Source organism: Erithacus rubecula, assembly GCF_903797595.1.
Source record: "Erithacus rubecula genome assembly, chromosome: 2".
Taxonomy (NCBI): domain Eukaryota; kingdom Metazoa; phylum Chordata; class Aves; order Passeriformes; family Muscicapidae; genus Erithacus; species Erithacus rubecula.
Window position 1 is genome coordinate 42,508,240 of NC_136685.1, and position 21,995 is coordinate 42,530,234.

The 21,995-nt window shown below is 35.9% G+C and overlaps 1 protein-coding gene across 2 annotated transcripts in view; it reads right to left on the bottom strand.

The window, feature by feature from the left end:
* The window catches only part of PDSS2 (decaprenyl diphosphate synthase subunit 2), a 110,876-nt gene that overhangs the window by 36,443 nt on the left and 52,438 nt on the right, over positions 1-21,995 (bottom strand). For both annotated transcript variants that reach the window (XM_079298762.1, XM_079298763.1), the window contains one exon: positions 5,400-5,598. In XM_079298762.1, the coding sequence (XP_079154888.1) occupies positions 5,400-5,598 (199 nt within the window). The remainder of the gene's footprint in view (positions 1-5,399; positions 5,599-21,995) is intronic.

The window sequence follows — 21,995 nt, forward strand, 5'->3', positions numbered from 1 at the left end:
ATGTGAGCAAAGAGAAAGAGTTAAAAACAATTACAAATATAGAAAAGATTCAAAAACTGTTTTATCACCAGCTTCAGTTCTCTATATGAACACAAAGTGGGAGCAAACACATTACTTTTGGTTCTCAATGTTTCTCCATATTTTCATCCTGCCTTCTTTGATCAATAAAGCTACTGAATCCCAAAAGGAAAATTCAGATTAAAAAGGTCTCTGTTTATCTTATGCAAAATACAACAAAAATATATGATGTAAATATACTTAGCAGATATTTAGGGCTCCTATCTTCCACCAGAGATAACAAAGAAGAATGTCTTTCAAAATAACTTTCACTGCTCTGAAAATAACTCATCTCAACTACATTTATGAAGAAGGACCTTCGACTTACCTCTAACAAAATGAGGCACTGTTCTGAGGAATGGTAATTTGAATCTATTATAAGTCAGTAGCTGCTAATGGTTGCCATTACACTGGCAACCATTAACATTTAGTTTCCATTAAAAAAGGGTGTTTCTTGGCAGATTTGTGATGGGTCTTTATTACAAGTTTATGTTCTTTTCTTTAAATTGATCAGGGAAAGAAAAAGACTGATACAAGTAAATAACTTGTGAAAATTAAAATTGCAGATTCTACCTGGCTTGTTTGTCAATGCTCAAAAACGTCAATTTACATCAAAAGAGCAACTGGTGTAATTTCAGAAAGAGGACATTCTCTGTATCCTTCACTGGACACCAAGGAACCAAATTGCTTAAGTTCCAAACTGAACCTTCCCCATAGGACCACAACTGACACTACAGAAGGAGAAACCTCATGACAAACAGTTCTTACTTGAAGTGTAGGGCACATTCGGGGGTTGCAACAGGAAGACATAGGAGGACTTAAATGAGTAACTTATTGATGTTTATGTAAACACAAGGCTTATTTATAAACAACATATTTATGCCTTTAGAAATATATAAACTTAACATAAGGAAATGGATCCACTATATAAGTACTACATCTGTGCTACTGTTTATTTATGAAAAAATAATGCTTAATAAAACAATGCCCTACCATGTGGTCTTCTGGCAGAGCTCTGCACTGACAGACAAGATTTTAAACTCAATTCCAAGCTTTGAGCCTGTAGATTTTGAAGTGTTTCTGTGAAGAGTTTAATAATTTCAAGAAGAATGTACTGAATTATAGTGGGAAAAATTGAGTCAATTTTTAAGATTTCAGTAAGAACTACAGAGAATACTACCATAACATGTACTTCAGGCTTTTGGGATAGGATTTTTCTTCTTTTAGGGAGGTTTATTTTCTGTTTTGTATATGTTGGGTTTTGGTGGTTTTGTTTCGGTTGATTGGCTGGTTTGTGGGTTTTCTTTCTTTAAATATAAAGGGATGCCTTCTTATCAGTTTATGAAGTTGCAAGAAATGCATTTCCAGATTTTATCATTTTCTAAACATTGCACTTAAATGCATCATTTCAGCCTGCTGAAGTTCTATGCATCACTCTCTTTAGAGTGTAAAAGCATCAAAACTGGTTTTAATCATGACTTTTAAGCACCTCCTCTATAGTTTCGTAAGACAACTGATAATATAGATGCTCAAGGAAGAGCCAGCTTTAATGCTGTGACAGATTTCTTCTAACTTCTCTGTTATAAACATTGAAAAAGCACATTATTTGATAATATCATGGTCATTTGTGGTAAAATGCCCATATCCCAAATCCACATGACCGATGACAAAAATGCCAATTCTTGTTTGTTACTTTTGCTATGTTTGCATCTGAATGCCTAAAAACATCATACGAAGGGCAGGTTGCTCAAGCAGAAATCAAGGACAAAACCAACACTTTTTGCTACCAGAGTCAAAGGACTTTCATTCAAAAGATTTGTTTTCAACAGTTTCATCCCCAAAATCTTGGCTAGGCAAAGCAAGATAACAAATGTTAAAGACATACTGTCTTCAGATGGTAACAAAGAACCACCTGTTAAACAGATTATTTTACACTTCTTAATAATTTAATAGCACATTTATTTAAAACTGCCTATGGTCACATATCCCACAGGATAGCTGGGAGGTACCCTATTTTGTTAGGCAAACAATTTACTCTTCCATCACTCCCCCACCTACATGTTTACAACGACATGTATATTGCATATTTCTTATCACAATCCTAATATTGGAGCACTGCAGCCTCAAAATGAGAAAACCTATCAAAATAACTCTGGCATCCCATATCAACACACCCCAATCCAATAAGTCAGCACATTACCACACATTACTGCACTGTTTGTTAAGTAGCAAAACACAAATATGCCCTTCTTTGCCAAAGGTTCACCATTCCACTGCAAATATAACAACTACTAAAAGATCCCAAACCAATTCATCTTTAGGCTCAATTCTATTCTAAAATCCATGGATTAGCAATAAACAATCTGCTACAGGATGCAGTTCTGAAGTAAGGGTTTATCCATATAATTTTCTATCAACAACATGATTTATCACTGCAGCAGCAGGCCAAGAAGAGCCACCATCCAAAAGGTTATATAAGGTGATCAAAAAGTTAACATGAATGTACAAAGGAATTGTTAACACATGGGATCTGATCAATTGATTGCTTTGTGCTGTAAAGGCTTTTGAAGAAATTAGTGTTCATTTTCAACAGCTTTTATTAACTTAAAAGATGCAGAACTTTGCCATGATTACAAAAATGTAGCACACACACGCACCTGCCCTTCAATATTTTGAACTTCAGTTGATATCACCTTTGTATTCATATTTAATGCATCATGATTTCACAAAGTAGAAAATAAAAATGCTTTCTTCTGTATAGTTATGCATTCAAAAAACAAAATCTGCAATGATTTTTGATAGCACAACAGCAGAGTCTTCCTTACAGAAGGCTTTCTAACTGACATTTCAAAACATCTAGAGTCCTTGTACCTCAGAGATGGAAAACTGTAAAACCCAGAACACCACCCCAAAACCTTATTTGGCATAACTTTAGCAAACTTACGAGAGGTATGAGCACTAGTTTAAAAGAAAACCCCAAAACCACAAACCCTGAGCCTTGATTCTTGTTTTCATCATTACAGTTATATTCTGTAACAGTAGCAAGAAGAGGAAAATTACTACAAATTAACAACAACAATTCCTATATTTAATGTTATTTAAAAATCAAAGTGTTACCTAAGGCAATTACCTTGCAGCCTTTTAATATCTACAGGGAAAAGCCTAAGGGAAAATAATTGACTTTGCTAATTTTACCCTTGGCAATTATAAAATAGCTCTGCATTTCATTACGACTACAGAATTTCACATCTAATTGTCAGCCCCGAGAGAAGCAGAGAGATAAATGCATCATACACAAACTCAGACAAGAATTTAACAGCACAATAAAATTATCCTGGTAGCAGTGAGTGCAGTTATTTTAAAACCCCCTTTAATTTAAATTCTTGTCTATACAATAGCTATGCATGTCTATGGAGGTTATAGCTACCATGGTCAGTACCATGCTTGACAAAATGCTGCTCATTTCATTAGCCAATTTGCTAAATGCCAGCAAAAAAAGCAGTACTGTGATTTTTTTACTTTTTACATCAAAGAACACAAAACATTATGAAGGAAAAAAGTCACAGTTATTTCACACTGCTAAAAAACAGATGCCAGATTTGAAAATTCATCATTTACAAAAGAATAAATACAGTATGTTTAAATCATTGCACCTGTCAAGAGATTTCTATAGCTTGTACTTCAATTTTTCTAACTTTGCTAGAAGGGTTAGACGTATGAAAAAGAATAATTTACTAAGTCAATCAGTTTCCATAATGGCATCCCACTTATCGTATGTAGAAGCTATGAAAGTATTTAGATGTCAGAAAAATGAAAAAAAGTGCTAAAATGTTTTGGCAGAATTTTCCAACATGCAGTATAATGATTGCTTTAAAAAAAAAAAAAAAAAGCATTTCTTTGCACTTGTGCTTCATTTCACTGTAGGCTTGTTTCCTGGCAAGTCTTCAGGGATTATACATTCCTGCTGCAATACTTAATGATGTACTAAATGCAAAGTAATAGTTGCTACATTTTATAGAATTTTCCTCTTATGTTGAAACAGAAAATTATTGTAGGGTTAAATCCTTTGGTCTGTCTCAAGAAACTTAAAGAGTACTGAAAAAATGAACTGATACAAATTAATAATAATTACTAAAATTACACCCCATTTTGGTTATGGTATGCACTATTTAATTTTTTTTTCAAATACTTACTACAAGTTAGCACCATAATGGCTTAACCCACTATTTCAGTAGACTGACATCTAATTTTCTGTCTCTTCTCTTGAATCTCAGCTCTGTGTTAGGAAATGACACCACTTCTGAGAGAAACTGTCATAGTCATGATCAAAGTAGTACAGAAATACTCAACTACCACAAGGAGATTTAACATGAGAATCCAAAAAAAAAAATAGACTCCTTAGGCTCACAATTACAACTATGCAGGTTATTGACAATTGCACAAGACAAACATTTATTTTACATTACAACATGGCAGTAACCTTCAAAACTATGAAAAGCACCTCTGCAAAAAAGTACTGTTTCCTGTTTCCATTGGAATGGCACACTTTGCCCTTCAGCCATACACACAGTTAGGTGTTACACCAGGCTGGCACACAGATGCCCAGGAACCTCTCTCCACCACAGGAGGTTTTAAGAATCAGCTAGATAAATGTAGGTCAAGAATGATTTTGTGCAGCTGACCCTATCTGGCAAAAAGAAAACCTAACTAGAAAGAGGATCTCTTAATGTCTCCATCAGTCTCATTTTCTAAGATAATACACAACTTGTTTCTCACTAAAATCATCTCCCTGTAAAGTTTCAGTTTGGCTAAGCAGTTGGATTGCAGCTGTTCTTTAGAAGCCAGTATATCCAGGGCAGTGCAATCCAACATTCAGGCACATCCGAATTTCTAACAATATTGAGAACAAAAATCACCTGAGACAAAACAGTAAAACCTTTTGCTCCCCAAATTATCTAAAACACAAAACCTTTCACAAAGTAAAAGAAAGTAACAGACCAAACATGTCTTCAGCTGGCAGTTTACCAGAGGTGTTGTAGCCTGACATGTCATGAAGATGCCACTGCATATTCCTCAAATTCACCAAATTAACCACCCATCTACACTACAGTGCTTCAGAATGTAGACTAAAGACCTCATCACAGTATTCCACAGGAGTGGTAAACACGTTCACAGCAGCAAGAACCTGTCAAATTTACAGCTATAACATGGTAAGCATGCTGATTTTTAAGTGATGTTCCATATATACATACATAACTGCTGATTATTTTAGGGGGCCTCTCTTTCAAAATATTTGCAAATATTTAGTTGCTTTGGCAGTAGAGGAATTTTTTTCTTTTTACCTTGGTATTCTGCAACTGTGCAAGGCTTGTGCAAGCATTTGCTAGAAGAAAATCTCCACTCAAAACAGCCATTTTATTCCCAAACTGCATATCCTTCAGTGGGCCATCACAGGACTTGAGTTCACCAATGTTTACTATGCCACGATGCACCAGAAAGGCAGTGTGGATCAGCTCTGTAATCTCAGCCAGACTTCTTTGACTAAAAGAAAGAAAAAGCACAATTGTGTTTGATGTTATGAATAGAAAAGAGATTCTTCATGAAAATAAACAAACAATCACATGTGCTAGGACAGGTATTTCATTAATTATCATGTAGCTCTATGTATTTCTAGAAACCACAACCAGGAGGTGTTAAACACAGAGAGCTGTTGCTAAGCATTTCCAGGCAAGCCACAGGTACCACAGGTTCCACTTGGGAGAATGCTGCCCTTTGTTTGAATTCTATCACAAAATAAAGAAAAATAATCAATATAGTCCTCACGGTGCTTTCTTTTTCTGTTTTGTATAGCAGAGGTTCAAGGGACACTGACATGAAGAAAATGCCAAGGAAAAAGTAATGATGGAAAGAAACAAAGGAGATAACAGCAGGGGAGTCCTGAGCAAGCCAATCCAAACAATGCAAGAATGCTGCAGTAAATAACTACTCAAATCAGAGTTAAATTAATAACAAAATACCTTGCAGTTCAATGCTATCAAAGGGAAAGGGTTCAGGCAGGATAGGAAAAACAGCTGACCATTTTAGAACTGTATACTAATGGTATTTCACTGGTGGATTTAGTCAGAAGCAGCAAAGGTGACTGCCTAGCAAAGGGGCCAATTTTATTGGACAGGTTTACAAATCACTTCTTACTCCAACACACGGTGTGATACATTCTGGGTTTAGGGGTTACAAATCCCTATGAGAGGCTTGTCACAGAGGTTATTTCATAGAGTCTTGCACTTTAATTTTTTGGAAAAGGCAAGAAAAGAGTCATTACCACAGCCCTCTTCTCCCTGCCTCTCCCCACCATCCAACCCTGTAGCCCTCAACAGTGACTGTCACTCCAAGAAACCCAGAGATGTCACCTTAACTCAGAAAGACAATGGGGTGTTGAACAGACATAATAACTGAGCAGGGGCAAGGGGAGGGAGAAATAGAGCAATGCATTGGAGTATCCTTTGAATGCTAGATACACATAGGACTCATTCTTACAAAATCTTCAGCACATTCACATCTTTTCTGACTCAAGCAGTTTCCTTTACGCCATGGAGACTTCACAAACCAGTAAAAATTCAACCTATGCCCTCAACTAAACAGACGACTAAAGGCCTTAAAGTTCTAATTAATTACAACATAGTACATGTACATAATACATAACAAGGTGTGCTATGCTCTCTGTGCTTATTCAGAAGTGGCCAAGCACTGATTTATGAGTAACCAAACTGTTCCATATCTTCATGTACAAAGGCACCTGCTGGTACATGCTCAGATTCTGCCTCAGTAATAGCACAGTGTTGAGCAAATGAATTCTGTTTCCTATGGACAGTGCACATGTGTTGCAGCTGCCCCAGAGCATATTAATCTAAAGTAACCTTCTGCCCCAAATAGATGTGACCTGTGAACAGCCCCAGCAGCAACTGGTTCAGGGCAGTGGTCAGTGCCAATTAGCAGAGAACAGAGATGGGACAGTCACACGGCCTGGGCAGCACACAGAAGGCAGATGAGCTGGAGGGAGAGGATAAATAGATGTTCCCGAAGTATTTTGCCGTGCACAAAAAAACTAAGCTGTTTTAAAAGCTGCCTTTATGCAAATTGTTGGCTCCATGCAGACAAAAACAATTCAAAAACCAAACAGCCATTCTCCATGTAGACAATAAATCTGAAGGCTGAGGCTGCTTTTCAAAGACGTGAGGGAGAAACTCGCACAACCAGTTGCAGTACTGTAATCATGCTTGGTTTGGCTGTAACAAAGGGTTAATAAATTTTCAAGCTGGGAGAAAAAGACTAACAAGACATCCCGATGCTCCTGCTGTCATTCTCAGGGCAGCCCTTGGAGGAAATGTCCGTATCAATTCGGTTTATCAGATGGACAGCTGATCAACATTAAACAGACTTGCTCTGGGCAGATTGAGCCGAGCTACCTGTTATGAATAGCAATGAGAGCCCTCTGCTCCGCGCCGCCGAGCTCTGCCAGCGCCGACTGCCGCAGATCCCAGGACATATGGGGATCCCTAGTGACGAGCCGCAAAGCTGCAGCTCACTCTGGCGATGGCTCATTTCCCCCAGCTGAAAGCAGGCATTAATATCCTGAGGAGACCAGGCCCGCCTCTGTGACCCCCAACTATTGAAGCAAAACAACGACTGTCCTATTTCTTCATTTAATAAGCTTTTAATGAAGGAAATCAAAATCCCCTCTTTGACTTCAGCATCGCTCTTCATGAAAAGGTTACACAAATACATCAGTGTCATGCTTTCCAAATGCTCAGGATCTGGATGTTTTCATTTCTTTTTCTATAATCCGTTTGTTCCTCAAATAGTATTCACATTATTTGTGCTAACAAGAACCATATTAGGCAGATAATCTATGTCTAATTCTGATCTTACATACTGCTCTTCCACTCTGTCTCCCTAGCAGACTGAAAATCCAGGAATCAATGCTATTGCAGAAAACCCATGCAATGCATTTTTTAATGTTTTTCTGTGATAATCTCTAGAACACCCAGACACAATAACAAGTCCACAGTGCTGCAGATACAGGAGGATCCTTGTCACGACTTTGTAAAGACCAGTATCTAACAAATAAACACTGCTGTTATGAAGTTGCTGCTAAATGGCTGAAGAAATGCTACACAAAGCTTTCTCCATCTGGAATACAATTCAGTGATTAAATAATTTTGTATTTGAAAGCAGCCGACCCCAACATACAAAAAAATAATGTTTTGGCAATACTGGACTTAGAAACAAGGCAATGGGATGACAAACTCCGACTGCTTCCATCCTGTTTTCGCTCCAGAGCCCACAGTAACAAACAAAAGAAGTGGCAGCCACAAGAATTACCTGTACTTACCTTGGTACAAGGTAGTACTGAGAAAACAGACAACATTTCTAAACACACAAAGCTCCTAAATGGAAGTGTGCTAACAATCAGGAAAGCTTTATTACCAAATGCTCACACATTTCCACACCTTTCACCTCTGAAGCAAGAAATCCCTGCAAAGCACCACCAAATTCCTAATTTCAAGTCCTACTCTAAAAAGAAATAATAGGATTCTGTAAAACATATGATAAAAGAGACATATTAAATAATACAGTTGTATTGAACTCAAGTTAGTTTACCTTTCATTATCAGCTAACCATGAGAACTATATTTGGCTTCTCAAGGGCTGACAGGTTATGCAAAGAAATATTTAATAATTTAAAATGTTCGTTTTAGGCATGATACTTCACAGAAATGGGCCAAAGACTTAAATTAGCCAATAAAAACCATAATTGAAAATTTCTGAAGCAACGACAATGAACAAAGATAATGAAACTGATAGATGAAAAATTCTTTAAGAACTCTTATCATTGAAGCTTTGAATTAAAGTGACTAACAGTACACACCTAAGATTTGAATATTTTCTTTGTGATTGTCAATTCAATAGTTTCGCTGCAATACAAAAAGTATTAATTCAGATGAAAAGCCTTATATTCAGGATTTAAATTTATTTTTTTAAATATCAGCATCCATTCCATTTCAGTGACAACTATAATAATCTTTATATACACACACCTATGAATTTGAAATAAAAAGAAAAAATGTCTTTAATGGAAAATTACATATGAAAAAGCATTAACTAAAGAATTAAAGTAATTATTTCAGGTACTATGTATTTGAGCAGCACTTAGTATCTTATTTTACTTTTTTTGTGAACAGTGAACAGAAAGAAAAGTTCTATGAAGCCAAGAAGGTGCTTAAACTATGTTCAAGTTGATCCTGTATGCTTTGGTGCTGGTGCTGTACCAAGATAGCTCACTTAGTCACACAGCAAAAAAGGGCAGTGATTTTTACAGTTCTATTCCCCATTCACCTGTCAAAGTCAATACCATGGTTAATAAACCATGATTAGAGGAACAATGCATAGTGAGTAACAACTACCATCATAGTGATAGAAAACCTCATTCCCATCTTCTGGGAAGAGTCTCTTTTATAAGAAATTAAGGCAGGAGGACAGGTGTTTAAGCCAGTCAACACGTATGGCAGATGCTGTGATTTCACCAACAGGAAAAATTTTCAGGGTAAAGCACAGATTTGAGCAGAGCACCAAATATTCACCATGTTACCATTACTCATGCATCTGTTAACCAGCAGAAAACATGCACTCACTCCTATCCTTTAACAAGGTTAGAGACCAAGACTTCTGTGATTCCTTCGATCTTGATCCTAAGACATATGAACATCTTCCATGTGAGAGATAAATAAAGTTGAAAGACATCAGGTCTATGAAGTTTGCTGAGTATGCTGCCTAACTGCATTCCTAACAACCAGTTTATTTTTAAACTGGCTACATATTCTACCTCTTTCATCTCCATCCCTTCCTAGTATCACAAATTTTTGAAGTAAAATTTCTACCAATGCTCCTTCATGTGTTTTTCTTTATTTAGTTTTTAAAAGATCTTAGCTTTTCACTCTCTGTCACCCCACCACTGATTACTACTTAGGTTCTTTTCTATGATCTCTTAGTAAGCTCTTCCCTCAGCCCATTATAGAATTTGAAAATGTTTTCTGATTTTTAGTGGGCACACAGTCATTTGAATTTGACAAGCAAGTTTTCCTAAGCATTGTAGGTGGTTGGCAGTGGAGAGTGAGAAGCCTGACCTGAAGCCAGGGTCCTGTTCCCTTCCTTAGTGCAGAAATTTTGCAGAAGAATTTCCACAGGTCTTGGCCTCCTTTTTAGGGCTACCATAGAACAACCAACTCCCACTTTGTACTCCAGATGTGACACACAAGTGAACCAAACTGTATCAGTTTCTGACTGGTGCCACTGACGTGCCAACACGGACAGCACAGTGTCAGCCCAGCCAAGAGCCCTCCAGCTTGGGAGCCAGCTACCAGACTGCAAGAATCCACATTTGCACCATCATCCACAGCAAAACCTAGCCCTAACTGCTGAATTTGTATCTGGCTTACTCCTGTAATCAGCATCAGTGGCCAAAGAACAGTGATCACAACCTAGCGCACATTTTTCTTGGGTTGCATGGCCTCATCACAGCAATGCCCCTTTCAAGTCACACAGCCTAAAGGAAAAATAATCCCAGCCTGAAAACAAAAGCATCAATTATGGAAAACAGTGAGAGAATCTAGACAAAGACCTGGTAAAGATCACTATGTCAAGGTTGGCTTAAGAGGAAAAAGTGTCAATCTGAAAAGCCAGAAGGAAAATACCACCAGATTTAGTAAGTCAAACGGATGCTTTCCAATTCCCAGAGGCAGACACACAAACTGGGACATATAAAAAATGGGAATATCAGAGAAAACCTGCTCAGTAAGAAGTACCTAGCTACTGTAAGATCCAGAACCAGTAACAACACAGCTGTGTGAACAATGAGGAGCAGGTGGGCTGGGCTGACACCGTAAGAATCCAGATGCACTTGTGTACTGACAAATCTTGTCATGCTGGGAAGAAGAATACAAAGGACATTCTGCAAGAAATAAGTATTAAAAGAACAGTGATATGTAGTGGCAGACCTAGGTATGTTTTTCAATCCCCACAAATGAGGATATGTGAAACTTAAATAGCTTTGGATCTTATTTCAGTTGTTGAAGATTTCATAAGCACTAGAAACTGTTAAAAAGGGAGATATCAATTACTTTTCCTGTTCTCAGAGATCCTTTCCACACTGCTAGAGAAGAAACAGACTCGAGACATGAACCAGTATTTATGTAAGTATTGCTAAAAAAAAAAAGCTTTACAGCTTAAGTTTTATGGCTTTTTTAAATATATTTTAAAAGAAGGATGGCTAGCTTAATCTAACTAATCAAACCAAAGGAAAAAATCATGAGTATTCACCTAAAGATAGAAAGAAAAAATTAGTAAAAAGAAAAAAATAGGTAAAATTAGGAAAAAGACTTCTTGGATTACTTGAACACTGATGCTACTAAAATCAATAGTAAAATTTAGAGCTACTAATTTATAACTATATTGTCAAATTTATAAAATCACATATCATAATCACATTTAAAAATCACTGGTTATCCCTATGGGAAGATTCACATTTCCAAAATGAAGTAAAGCTGTAAAATGCAATATTGTGTTTTTATAAGGCAATTATCAAGATTTAAACTTTTAATAAAAGGCAGGTTGAAATTCCAGTTGGTATCTGCAATAGCTACTTAGACTACATTAAGTACTTCATCAAGTAATAGCACTAGCTGTTTATTTCTTCAAAGACCTATTTCTCTCATTTTGTAAATAATGCAGATATTCAGTGTTCAGTGTACTCATGCAATAATGCATATTGGCAATATGTAGGTATTGATAAGGTATTGATACTACATTGAATTTCTAAAAAGAATTTTGCTAGCTCAAGAAATGTTGCATTTAACCCGAATTCTCTATATTAAAGACTCAATTTGCTACAAAGATCTCGCATCAGAAAAATTTATGTACAAGTGAACATGAGTTTAACACATTTGTTATATGAAAACAATACAACCCAAACAAGTATACAAACATTCTTTATAAGCATGACAGATAATATTCACAGGCATGTATTATACATGAGCAATATTTTCAATGATAAAACAAGCTGAATCAGTTAGAAAAGTTAAAATTGTGACTACTTTTTGGAAACTCCTTATGAATATTTCACTATATGACCAAAGTGCCACAAATCCCCAATTAAAAAGACTAAGCTGATTAAATAAAAAGCCAAAAAATTGTGGTTTAGACAAAGCTGAATCAGCTATAATTCCTTCCCTACCTAACTTAGACAAACTGAAAAACTGATAGGAACAAATAGAGAAACTAGGCAAGAAAGAAAATTGATAAAGGACTGGATGAGAAAATGCAGAGATGGACAGAGAGCTGAGCAAATGCAATTTAAAAATGGATATACTAAAAAAGCTCAAGAACAACTTTAAGAACTGCATTGGTCCATTATGTAAGGTAAGGCAGAAATAAAACCACATAAAGGCAAGGCACTGTAGAAAGACTATTATATTTTAAGCTGCATATTTACACAAGCAGGTGTTTATATCTCCTAGCCCACAAGTGGATATTGGTCATGTACAGCAGCAGTGGGTAAGATTTTAAAGCTGATAGGTCCACAGAACTCACACTGAGGCAAGAAGGCAAGAGAAAAGGAATAACACAGCTAATAAACAGAGCTAATAAAAAGAGAGTGAATCATCCTCTATGTGGAGCCAACTGAGCTGGTTCAACATGCTTTACTCAAGTTAAAATATGTAATGCAAAAAAAGATCAATCAAAAGATCTCAGTGTAGACCACCTACATACAGGATTGGAGACTCTTTCAAGAAGAAAGCACCCAAAATTTGGAAAAGGGTGGAAGGAGGGTAAAAGAAGAGGTCATCCAAAATAATCAGCTAAGATACAGAATGCACCTGTGGTCAAATAGACCAGTAGGATCCAAAGATGATTTAAGGGAAGAATATTAGCAAAAGTAGTGTCTCTGTTAAACCCAAGTTTCTGATAAAAGTAAAATTATCCTTTGAAAACTTCAGTCAAGAAGAATTTGAGAAAATATGACTCTTCTCAACATTTTTGTCCCAACAATCAAATCAAAGAAAATAGATGAAGTGAGGAACAAAAGCTAATTTATGCATGGAGAAGGTTGATATTGAATCAGTAGACTTGGTCACAGATATTTAAAGAATGTTTAAGCATCTACACTACAGGAAACAAATTCAACAGAATATGTTGATTATCAAGCAAACATAAGATCCAGTAGCCTGAACCTAGGGAAATCCAAAAAGAATAAAGGTAAGGCAATTTCCAAAATGTCTTCCAAACAGCAACAATGGACTGTCCATCAACAGTGCCATTGAAGGTAACACCTGATGAACACCCATTGCACAAATATTAAAATTTATAAAAGCTGGGGAAATCCTATGCTTTGTAAGGTAGCCAAAATAACTACCAAAATATCTCTTAGTTATCCATATATGAATGAACAGTAAAGGCAAGGAAAGCAAATTTTTCAGATATTAAACAGAAAATGACTGTATTTAGCAGCATATGTTGGTCCTTCTATCTGAAAACTTACCATTGGCCAGAAGCCCATTTTTCTTTAAGTAGGTGTAAATACTTCAAGCACTGAGATTTACAAATGCCTTTATTTCAGCCACCTTCTTCATGAGAAACACCAAAAACAGAACCATTCAGCCCATTAAAGTTACTGCCCATTCCTAGCACAGGAGCACACAAAGCCACCATCAGGCAGGGAATCTGTTCCATTACAGCAGATCTATTAATTCTGTCTTACAGTGTATAGAAGATAAATATTTCAAAATGTATTTGAAGCAAGTTCTGCAAGAGGAAACAACCTACATTCAAGATTCATGTCTGTCTTCACGTATTTAGGTAATGCAGTATTAACTTGGGAATACATACAAATAATCCCACTAAGAACTGAAGATAAAGGAAAAACAGAAACCTTCTACAAAATTATTTTATGGATATAAGGGTGTGTATTTTACATAAGTATACATATTTTATTTAATTACGGTTTTCCATATAACCATTAGGAGGTTCTAGCCATGCAAGTCACATTTATTAAAGGCAGCATGTCAAATAAGAGTTGACAATTACAGGCTATATCAATACACATTATGCCAGATGGTAATGAGCCTTACACAGAGGGCCAGCCATCCAAAATAATCACACCATTTTCCACAGAAATGTTGAAGAGGTTATGGTTTATTACACAGTGCTCATTAGAATACAGTGGCAGCATTAGCAATTTTTCCTTCATTTGTGTCTCATTTAAGACTCTGCCCCCACAAGCCCATTCAAATTAGTACACAAGGTTAAAATCATTACGGTCAGTGGGAAAAAAACAATTAAGTTTTATTTTTATTTTACAGTAATGGTAGATCAAAGGTCCCTGGAATCTATTATTCTCTCTACTATTATCTAACACAGGATACTAAAAGGAATGAAATTCACTGTCATTTGCTGTGAAGATAACAGATTTTAAATGGGTAAACTTAGTATTTCTTAATTAATAATTCTAAGTGAAAACAACAGTTACGTTGTGACATAAAGTGAAAAAAAGTCAGAAAACTAAAAGTTGAAACTGAACTTTCAGGCCTTGGCTTTGAACTTTCTCATCTGCTTTTCAATCTGCTGCTTTAACAGCACGGAAATATTTAACTGCCCAAAAGGCAACTAATCCTTCACAGCAGGTGGAAAAAACAGTTGTCTCAAATAACCAGTGTTATCTCTGAGAAAACACCTATAAGATGATTTAAAGTACCTTTCCAGTCAGCTGCCTATGTTGACTTCCAGGTAGAAAATTACTGTTGGATGCATTTATTTCCCTGCCTTTTTGTGTTTATAGATGGTATGTGGGTGAAAAGATGTAATGAGGAAAAAGTGAAAATTTGTCAGCACAAGCAAGAATATGTTTATGGGGGATATTTATGCCAATGTCCCCCAAACTCCAAATGACAGGCAGCATTTGGAAGTCATAAAACTGTGAAAGAGAGGAAGAACTTAAGTACTGGATGTGCCACCTGACAACCTGGTTGCAGAGAATTCAAGTTCCTCTTTTGAAGCATGCCGGGGTCTGGGTCTCCCATCAGGCAGCCACCCCACTCTCAAGGCCAGGGCATCCTCACACCTCCTTCCCCAGCCACTCCTGCTGAATTACTCTGCCATTACACTAAACCTTGAATTATTCATTCGGCCAGATGGCAAAAGAGTGAAAAAAGTCAGTATGCAGGAGACTATGGGAGAGAAAGGCGGGACACCTGGACTCCAGATTTCGTTCCACTAAGTTACCAGGAGGGAAACAACATTACAAACTCAAGCATTCCTGACCTAGACATCCTATATCCCTATATTTAGAGAAATTTTCTGAAAATTCAGACAGAGAGAGTATTTTTGCATCCTTTCAAATTCTCAAGAAAGCCAAAACTGGACTTCTTGCATTCTCAGTGAATGCTTAGCCAATGGCAGAAGAACCTAAACCAATGTTATCAGCACATCTCCAGTCTGACAATCCATTTATAAAATTTCCTAGTTAAAATGACCAACGAATTTTATCTGTGTTTTGAAATTATTTGAAGGATAAAAAGCAACTTCTATTTAATAGGGTTAATTTAATATTTAATAGAAAAAATATTTACAAAATGAAAAAGAATTCCATTAATTCTAGGCAATGTCAGACAACTGTTAAAAAACCCCAAACATTTACTGCTTTTAGTTAACAACAATATTTTGCAAAAAGGTCATCCTAACACCTGCCCTTTGTACAATTCATTTTATTACTGACAAAACCACTTACCCTAACAAGGTGGCACTTCTGCAGGCAGACACCAGCAAATATGAAGCAAATATTAAACCTGTGCCATGTGAAACAAATGCAAGCCCTGATTCATTATATGACCCAAAGGGCATCATGCTAATTTAAAGGTCTAAACAGAACACAGCAAACATCATACAGGAATTTTATAGTGTTATTTCCATGCTAAGTTTCCAGACAAGTTAGAATAAGTTTAAATTCTGCAATGCTAATTCAAAAATGAACACCAGCAGCCAATTCCAAAAAAACTGCTCACAAAACTGCACAACTGCAACTGGTTTAGAAACAACAAAACAACCACTGCTTCCTTAAAACAAATGTATTATATTTCTAATAGTCAAAGATAAAGCTAAGACATTTAAAATTGATGGGTGAAAGAAGAGCAAGCCAAGAAGGCCATCCTTTTGGTTTACTGAAGTTTTAGGTATTGTAAACAAGAGTCAAAAAAATGGCAAGACAGGAGGTGATCAAAAGCTTTGGCAACAGCTGCTGTAGCATGGCTTTGGGAAAATGTGATGGTAGAATACACTTTGCAAAGATAGATAGACTCAGAACTGAATCAAGTATGTTGACCAAAACTCTCAAAAGTTGATGTATGAGCCAAAGGATTCATTTGTAAACTGGATGACCTTGCTATCATCATAGCAGAAACCAAATCAAACATGATGATGGAGAAAATCACTTATTTTGTTATGGAAATGACCAACATTCATTCCCATATGATCGCAGCATGTGTCAGCCAGACTGCTTGTGGGCACTCAGGGTGTCCATCCCTCCAGGACTATCCATAATATATATGTGTATATATATATATATATATATATATATATATATATATATATATATATATACACACACACATACATATACATATTTTTATATATATATATATATATATATATATATATATATATATATATATATATATATATAAATATAAGTATTCTCCAATTACATCTCATGCATCTACTCCATAAAAAATTTCACATCACAGTTTTAAAATAGTTTTGGCTACTCTTGTTTATTTACTCAAAATATTTAAATACTTGCACTAAAAACAGCTAAAAAGATATGAAGTGAAATAAAAGGTCTCACAAATGCAAGAAACAAATGCAAGAAACAGGCTACTTTACATTTTACTTTTTTACTTTACAGGCTACAATTAATTTTATGAACGTACTTTTTTTGACATTTTATTCATTTTTTCTCAGCCCTGTAAGACTGAAGCATGACTATAATTTTATTTGTAATGGGAGACAGTTTGAACCACTATTAACAGAAATTCCCATTCCTGTGCATTGTCAGCTATTCTGAGACTGCCAGCTTGACTTATTACTCCCAGTTTTTCTCTGAAATCTCTCTGAAGAGTTTGTCTGTAATTGTATTCAATGTAGCTGAAAGATAAGGTGCACTAACCTTGACATTAAATCTCTAGTACTAATGACACCTGAAATACATGGAACCTTTTTATGTGAGAGCAAAAAGAAGGTAACCTTTTTTATGCCATGAAGAATGAACACTTGATAAATGAGCAGTCCTATTAAGATAATAGATTGTTCATATGTCTAACTGCACAAGAAAAAGGCATTAAAAAATAAAATGTGAATCCCCAGAATACAGTGTACCAGATAGGGTTGGGGTTTATTTTATAGCTTTTTTTTTTTTTATTATGCTTATATAACAATTACTGTGTATTCTGAAATACCCATAAATATCCAAGATACAGAGGGGATAAAAAAATCCAAACATTCTGGTCACACAACAACAGATAGCTCGTACTATGAAGTAAACCTGTCGTATTCTGAACAGCTGTAACTACATTTCTGTTAGTCAGCAATTAAAACTATGGTTATCACAGGGGCTCTCCTCTCCCCTCCTGAACCTTCAACACTCTGAATTGGACAGGGACATTAATACCATACATTAAAATGTTTTTTTATAGGAATACTTTTGCTTTTCACAAAGCAGAAGTATGCAGCAGATGGGTATAGCCTGACATGTACAAGGAAAGAGACTAATAGCTAAAGGGAGACAGCAGACTTCTCAGAGACCTTGCCCCATACACCAGGTGTGTTGACAGAATTGCCAGCAGGGAAAGGATAATAAACCTTTTGGAGCAAGGCAACGACTGCTGCTTCTGGGACCATATCAGCACAGTAACAAGCATTTGGTGCTGTTGAGGTCTGCAAAGTTTTGTCATTATTATTCATATAGACTTGATGCAAATGGCATAAGGTGTGATATTGAGAAAAATGTGTCCTTTGATTAAAAAAATGATTTACTATTATCCCATTGGCACAATTTCCATCTATTTTACCTTATTAAAATACAAGGTATCCAAAAATTTCATGCTTTCATTTTTTGGTTCTTTCATCCTAGAATGATTCAATCTATACACTGTATGAAGGGATAAAATGACATTAACCAATTCAAGCAACATTAACCCCAAGCGAGTGATGATGGAGAGACAGCTATATGCTAACAATCCACCTTCAAGAACAAACTTTACTTCTGCAGAATTCCTACCAGAGTCCACAAAATAGGATCTGTTCCTGTCTGCAGCTAATACTGGAGCCTTGCTAAAATTTAATTTGTCTACTGGAACAGCTATGAATGTAGCTAAACTTTTTGCACTGTTTTTGTTGCATGGATATCAAAAGCCAGAATGAAATTTCAGCTATAAGAGACTGAAGCAAGCCCTCCATGCAACAGTGTCTAGGTGAAACACAGCAATTAAGAGAAAGAAATCAGAAATACTATATAGTATAATATAGAACTTGCTTATATTTCTTCCCTCTCTGACAATAATAGATGCATCATTTATTTGGCTGCATTTTCTTTCCACTAAAATGTACACAAATTTGGCCAAGTCTTAGGAAAAATTAAAAACCTACAAATCCAAATACTTAAATGAACTTCAGAAACCAGGCAATCAAGTTCACAAAATCTCACATGTACCAAACATGCTCCATAATCATGCTGGCACTGCTAATCATATGTTTGCAATTGCTGAAGACCCTATAAAAAACCCATAATCTTTCTGATTTCTCTTTTGACTGTATAAGCACCTTCTCAAATACAACACAGTGAGAACACAATATTGTATTCATATTCTTGAAATCTTTATGGCTAGTTCTCCAACTCCTTAAATCATCAATCACTCCTATCTATGTACTGATGCACTCACCTTTATACTGGAATATATTAAAAATAACCAATTGCTGTCCAGGAACACAGTGCCCTGACTACACCACCAGCACATTATTACTGCCTTTCTTTTTTATTATTGTTTGCACTAGAAGCATCTCAGAGCTGTCAAATTGCACATGAAAATCTACTAAAGGTTAAAGGCCAGATACCAATGAAGCCACATGAAATATTAATTCATTTAATGTGATTAGGGTCCAGAACATGCCACTATTTCAAGTGGAAGAAAAAAGAACACTGCATAATCTCTATACAGTCTCATATTTTCATATACATGTACTCATGGAGTCCCTAGCACCACCCCAGCAAATGAAAAATGTTGCAATATATTTAGTTACATTATATCAGAGCACTGACTGAATCTTACTAAGAAAATGAATTAATTGGTGCAATATGCCTTGTAATACTTAACTTCATATTGCTACAATTTTCCAAGAACTGCAGAAATTTGTATTGGAACTGGATAGCTGCATTGCAAAATTTGTCAAGGGAGACATTAATAGGACAGAAAGAGGACAGGTGGTACTTCAGCAGGTAGAAAAGCAAGGGAAATATTTTGGTACTGTAGGAACAAATAAATTATATATATATAGTTATTTAAGAACTTGGAGTGAAGCAATTTGTCACATTGATGTCATAGTTCTGTCAGGCCTTGTTACCACAGGTCACCTGGCCTTTCTTTGAAGGGCTCCCACTGGGGTGAAAGCAAGGCTTTGTTGCTCCCACAGCAACACTGCAGAATTCCACCAGTGCTGCTCTGGCTTTGTATGCTATGCTGCACATCCTGGCAGTGCAATTCTAACTTCACAAGCAGTGGGAGGAAGAAGGTCCAAGAAAAGGGAGGACTGGACAGACAGACAGACAGAGGCAACATTACAATTTCTCCCAGGTAAGCCATCCCTATCATGCTTTCTCTGATACTGAAAATTACTTCCTTTCTAAAAGGGAAACCAAACACACTTTGTGATGTACATGCTGAGTTTACCTTGCTCAGCTACCTAGATAAAGCCTTATTTTGAACAAGATTTGAGCCCATATCTCTGAACAGTCTTTGATCAGCTCTAATGCAGTGCCTTTTTATTTATTCTACAATGTAAGGAGAAGACCTTTTCTTATTCATCATATAATTGCTGTATTTGCACATCCTAACTATGCTGAAAACAATAAAAGTTAATGAAGAAAAGTACTGGTTGTAATGAATTAGTAATATTGTTAGATTTGTAGTTGGAGTTGATTTTTATTGTTGTGGATGGAAGATGATCAATAAGAATATGTAATCAAGTTGCATGTGCTTTTCATCTCCTGAGACTCATCTTGTAAATGAGATGATGAATCTCACAGGATTTATCCTGGAGAGAAAAAAAATAAATAAAATAATTTAGAATAACTGCTTGGATTCCTCTCACTAAAATCTATGGGAAAGCTACCAAGGACTGAGAGAAAAAATTATATATTTCTTAAGGATGATAAAAGACATCACTGCTCATATTTTGACATACTTTTCCTATTATCTTTCAAACAATTTTGTCAAGAGCACTGTACTCCTTAATGTACTTAGATATTGAATATTTTAGGACCATGCATTTTCTCTACCAGTTAATTAGCTAAGCTTCTAAAGTACTTGGTAGTTGGGATACTGTACCTTTGCTGAAAGCCAGCCTTACAGAAGATAGAAATAAGAACAGTAAGTCCCAAAGGAAATCATTTTTATGATAAAGAGTCCTAATGTGCCCCAGTAAAGGTGAGGATTGATTGTTATGGCCTATTGTTACTATAATTAGAAGTCAAACACCAATTAGCAGTTCCATTAATAAGATTAATTTCTGCAATATCTGCAGCTGAGACCCAGGGCTTGTGCAAAAAGCCAGTGTGAATTTAAAGTGCAACAGCTACTCTCTACTAAAACTCCCAGGCTGAATACTTACATCACACAAAAGATAACACCTCTGCTTTCTTACAGTTTTGAGTTCCATACACTACACTACACTACACACTATTGGTCTTACTACATTTTTCTCATTTATTACTTTTCATTTTGTTTAAACATGTTCTACCACAATTTAGCAGTCATTGATGGGGATAGGTGCAATGGAGCATGAGGTCTCCCAAACTTTGGTTCACAGCCACTCCCTGTGCATTGCACCAGGTCAAGGAAAATTTAATTTAGTTTCCATTACTAGTAAACCCAGAAAAGTAGTAATGGAAAAAAAACCCCAACTTCTTAAAAATATGAAAGTACTCTTCACATGATAGAAGTCCATTGTAGACTTAGGAATCATTCTTTTACTTGAAAATATCAAGGTAAGAAACAGTCAAATCCCATCTCTGAAGTTAACACTCTGCACAGTTCAGAGTACAGACAGTGAAAGAAAAGCAAGATCTGAAATAGGTGAAGAGTCACACACTTGTGCTTTTTGTATTTTTGCAGGCAAGGAAATAATAATTTGTACCATCTTTCTTTGGTTTTATTTCATTTGTGTTTTACCTTTTAAAATAACTCTCAAAGAGAATTTGTCCACAGATATACCTACACCATGCAAGGTAAAAAGAAGGCTTTTGTAAAATTTAATAGCAAACTGGTCAAAGCAACCTCTAAGTGCCATTTACACTCTAGCAATATAATAAAACTCACCACCTTCACTAAAATTTACTCTTGTTTCTCATGGTTAATTAGCCAGGAGGTTTTGTAATGAATTTGCTTTTTCCTTTCTTTCTTTTAAAGGGGGACTATCTAATTTCTTTCTACAGATCCCACAGATAATCAAATACAGATTAATGAGGAGTCACATTCCAGTTGGAAAGCATTTTAAAAGCTATTTAAAATTACAAACATCTTTAAACTTGTCTACAGTAGAAAGAATCTGCTGACAAAACTTCAT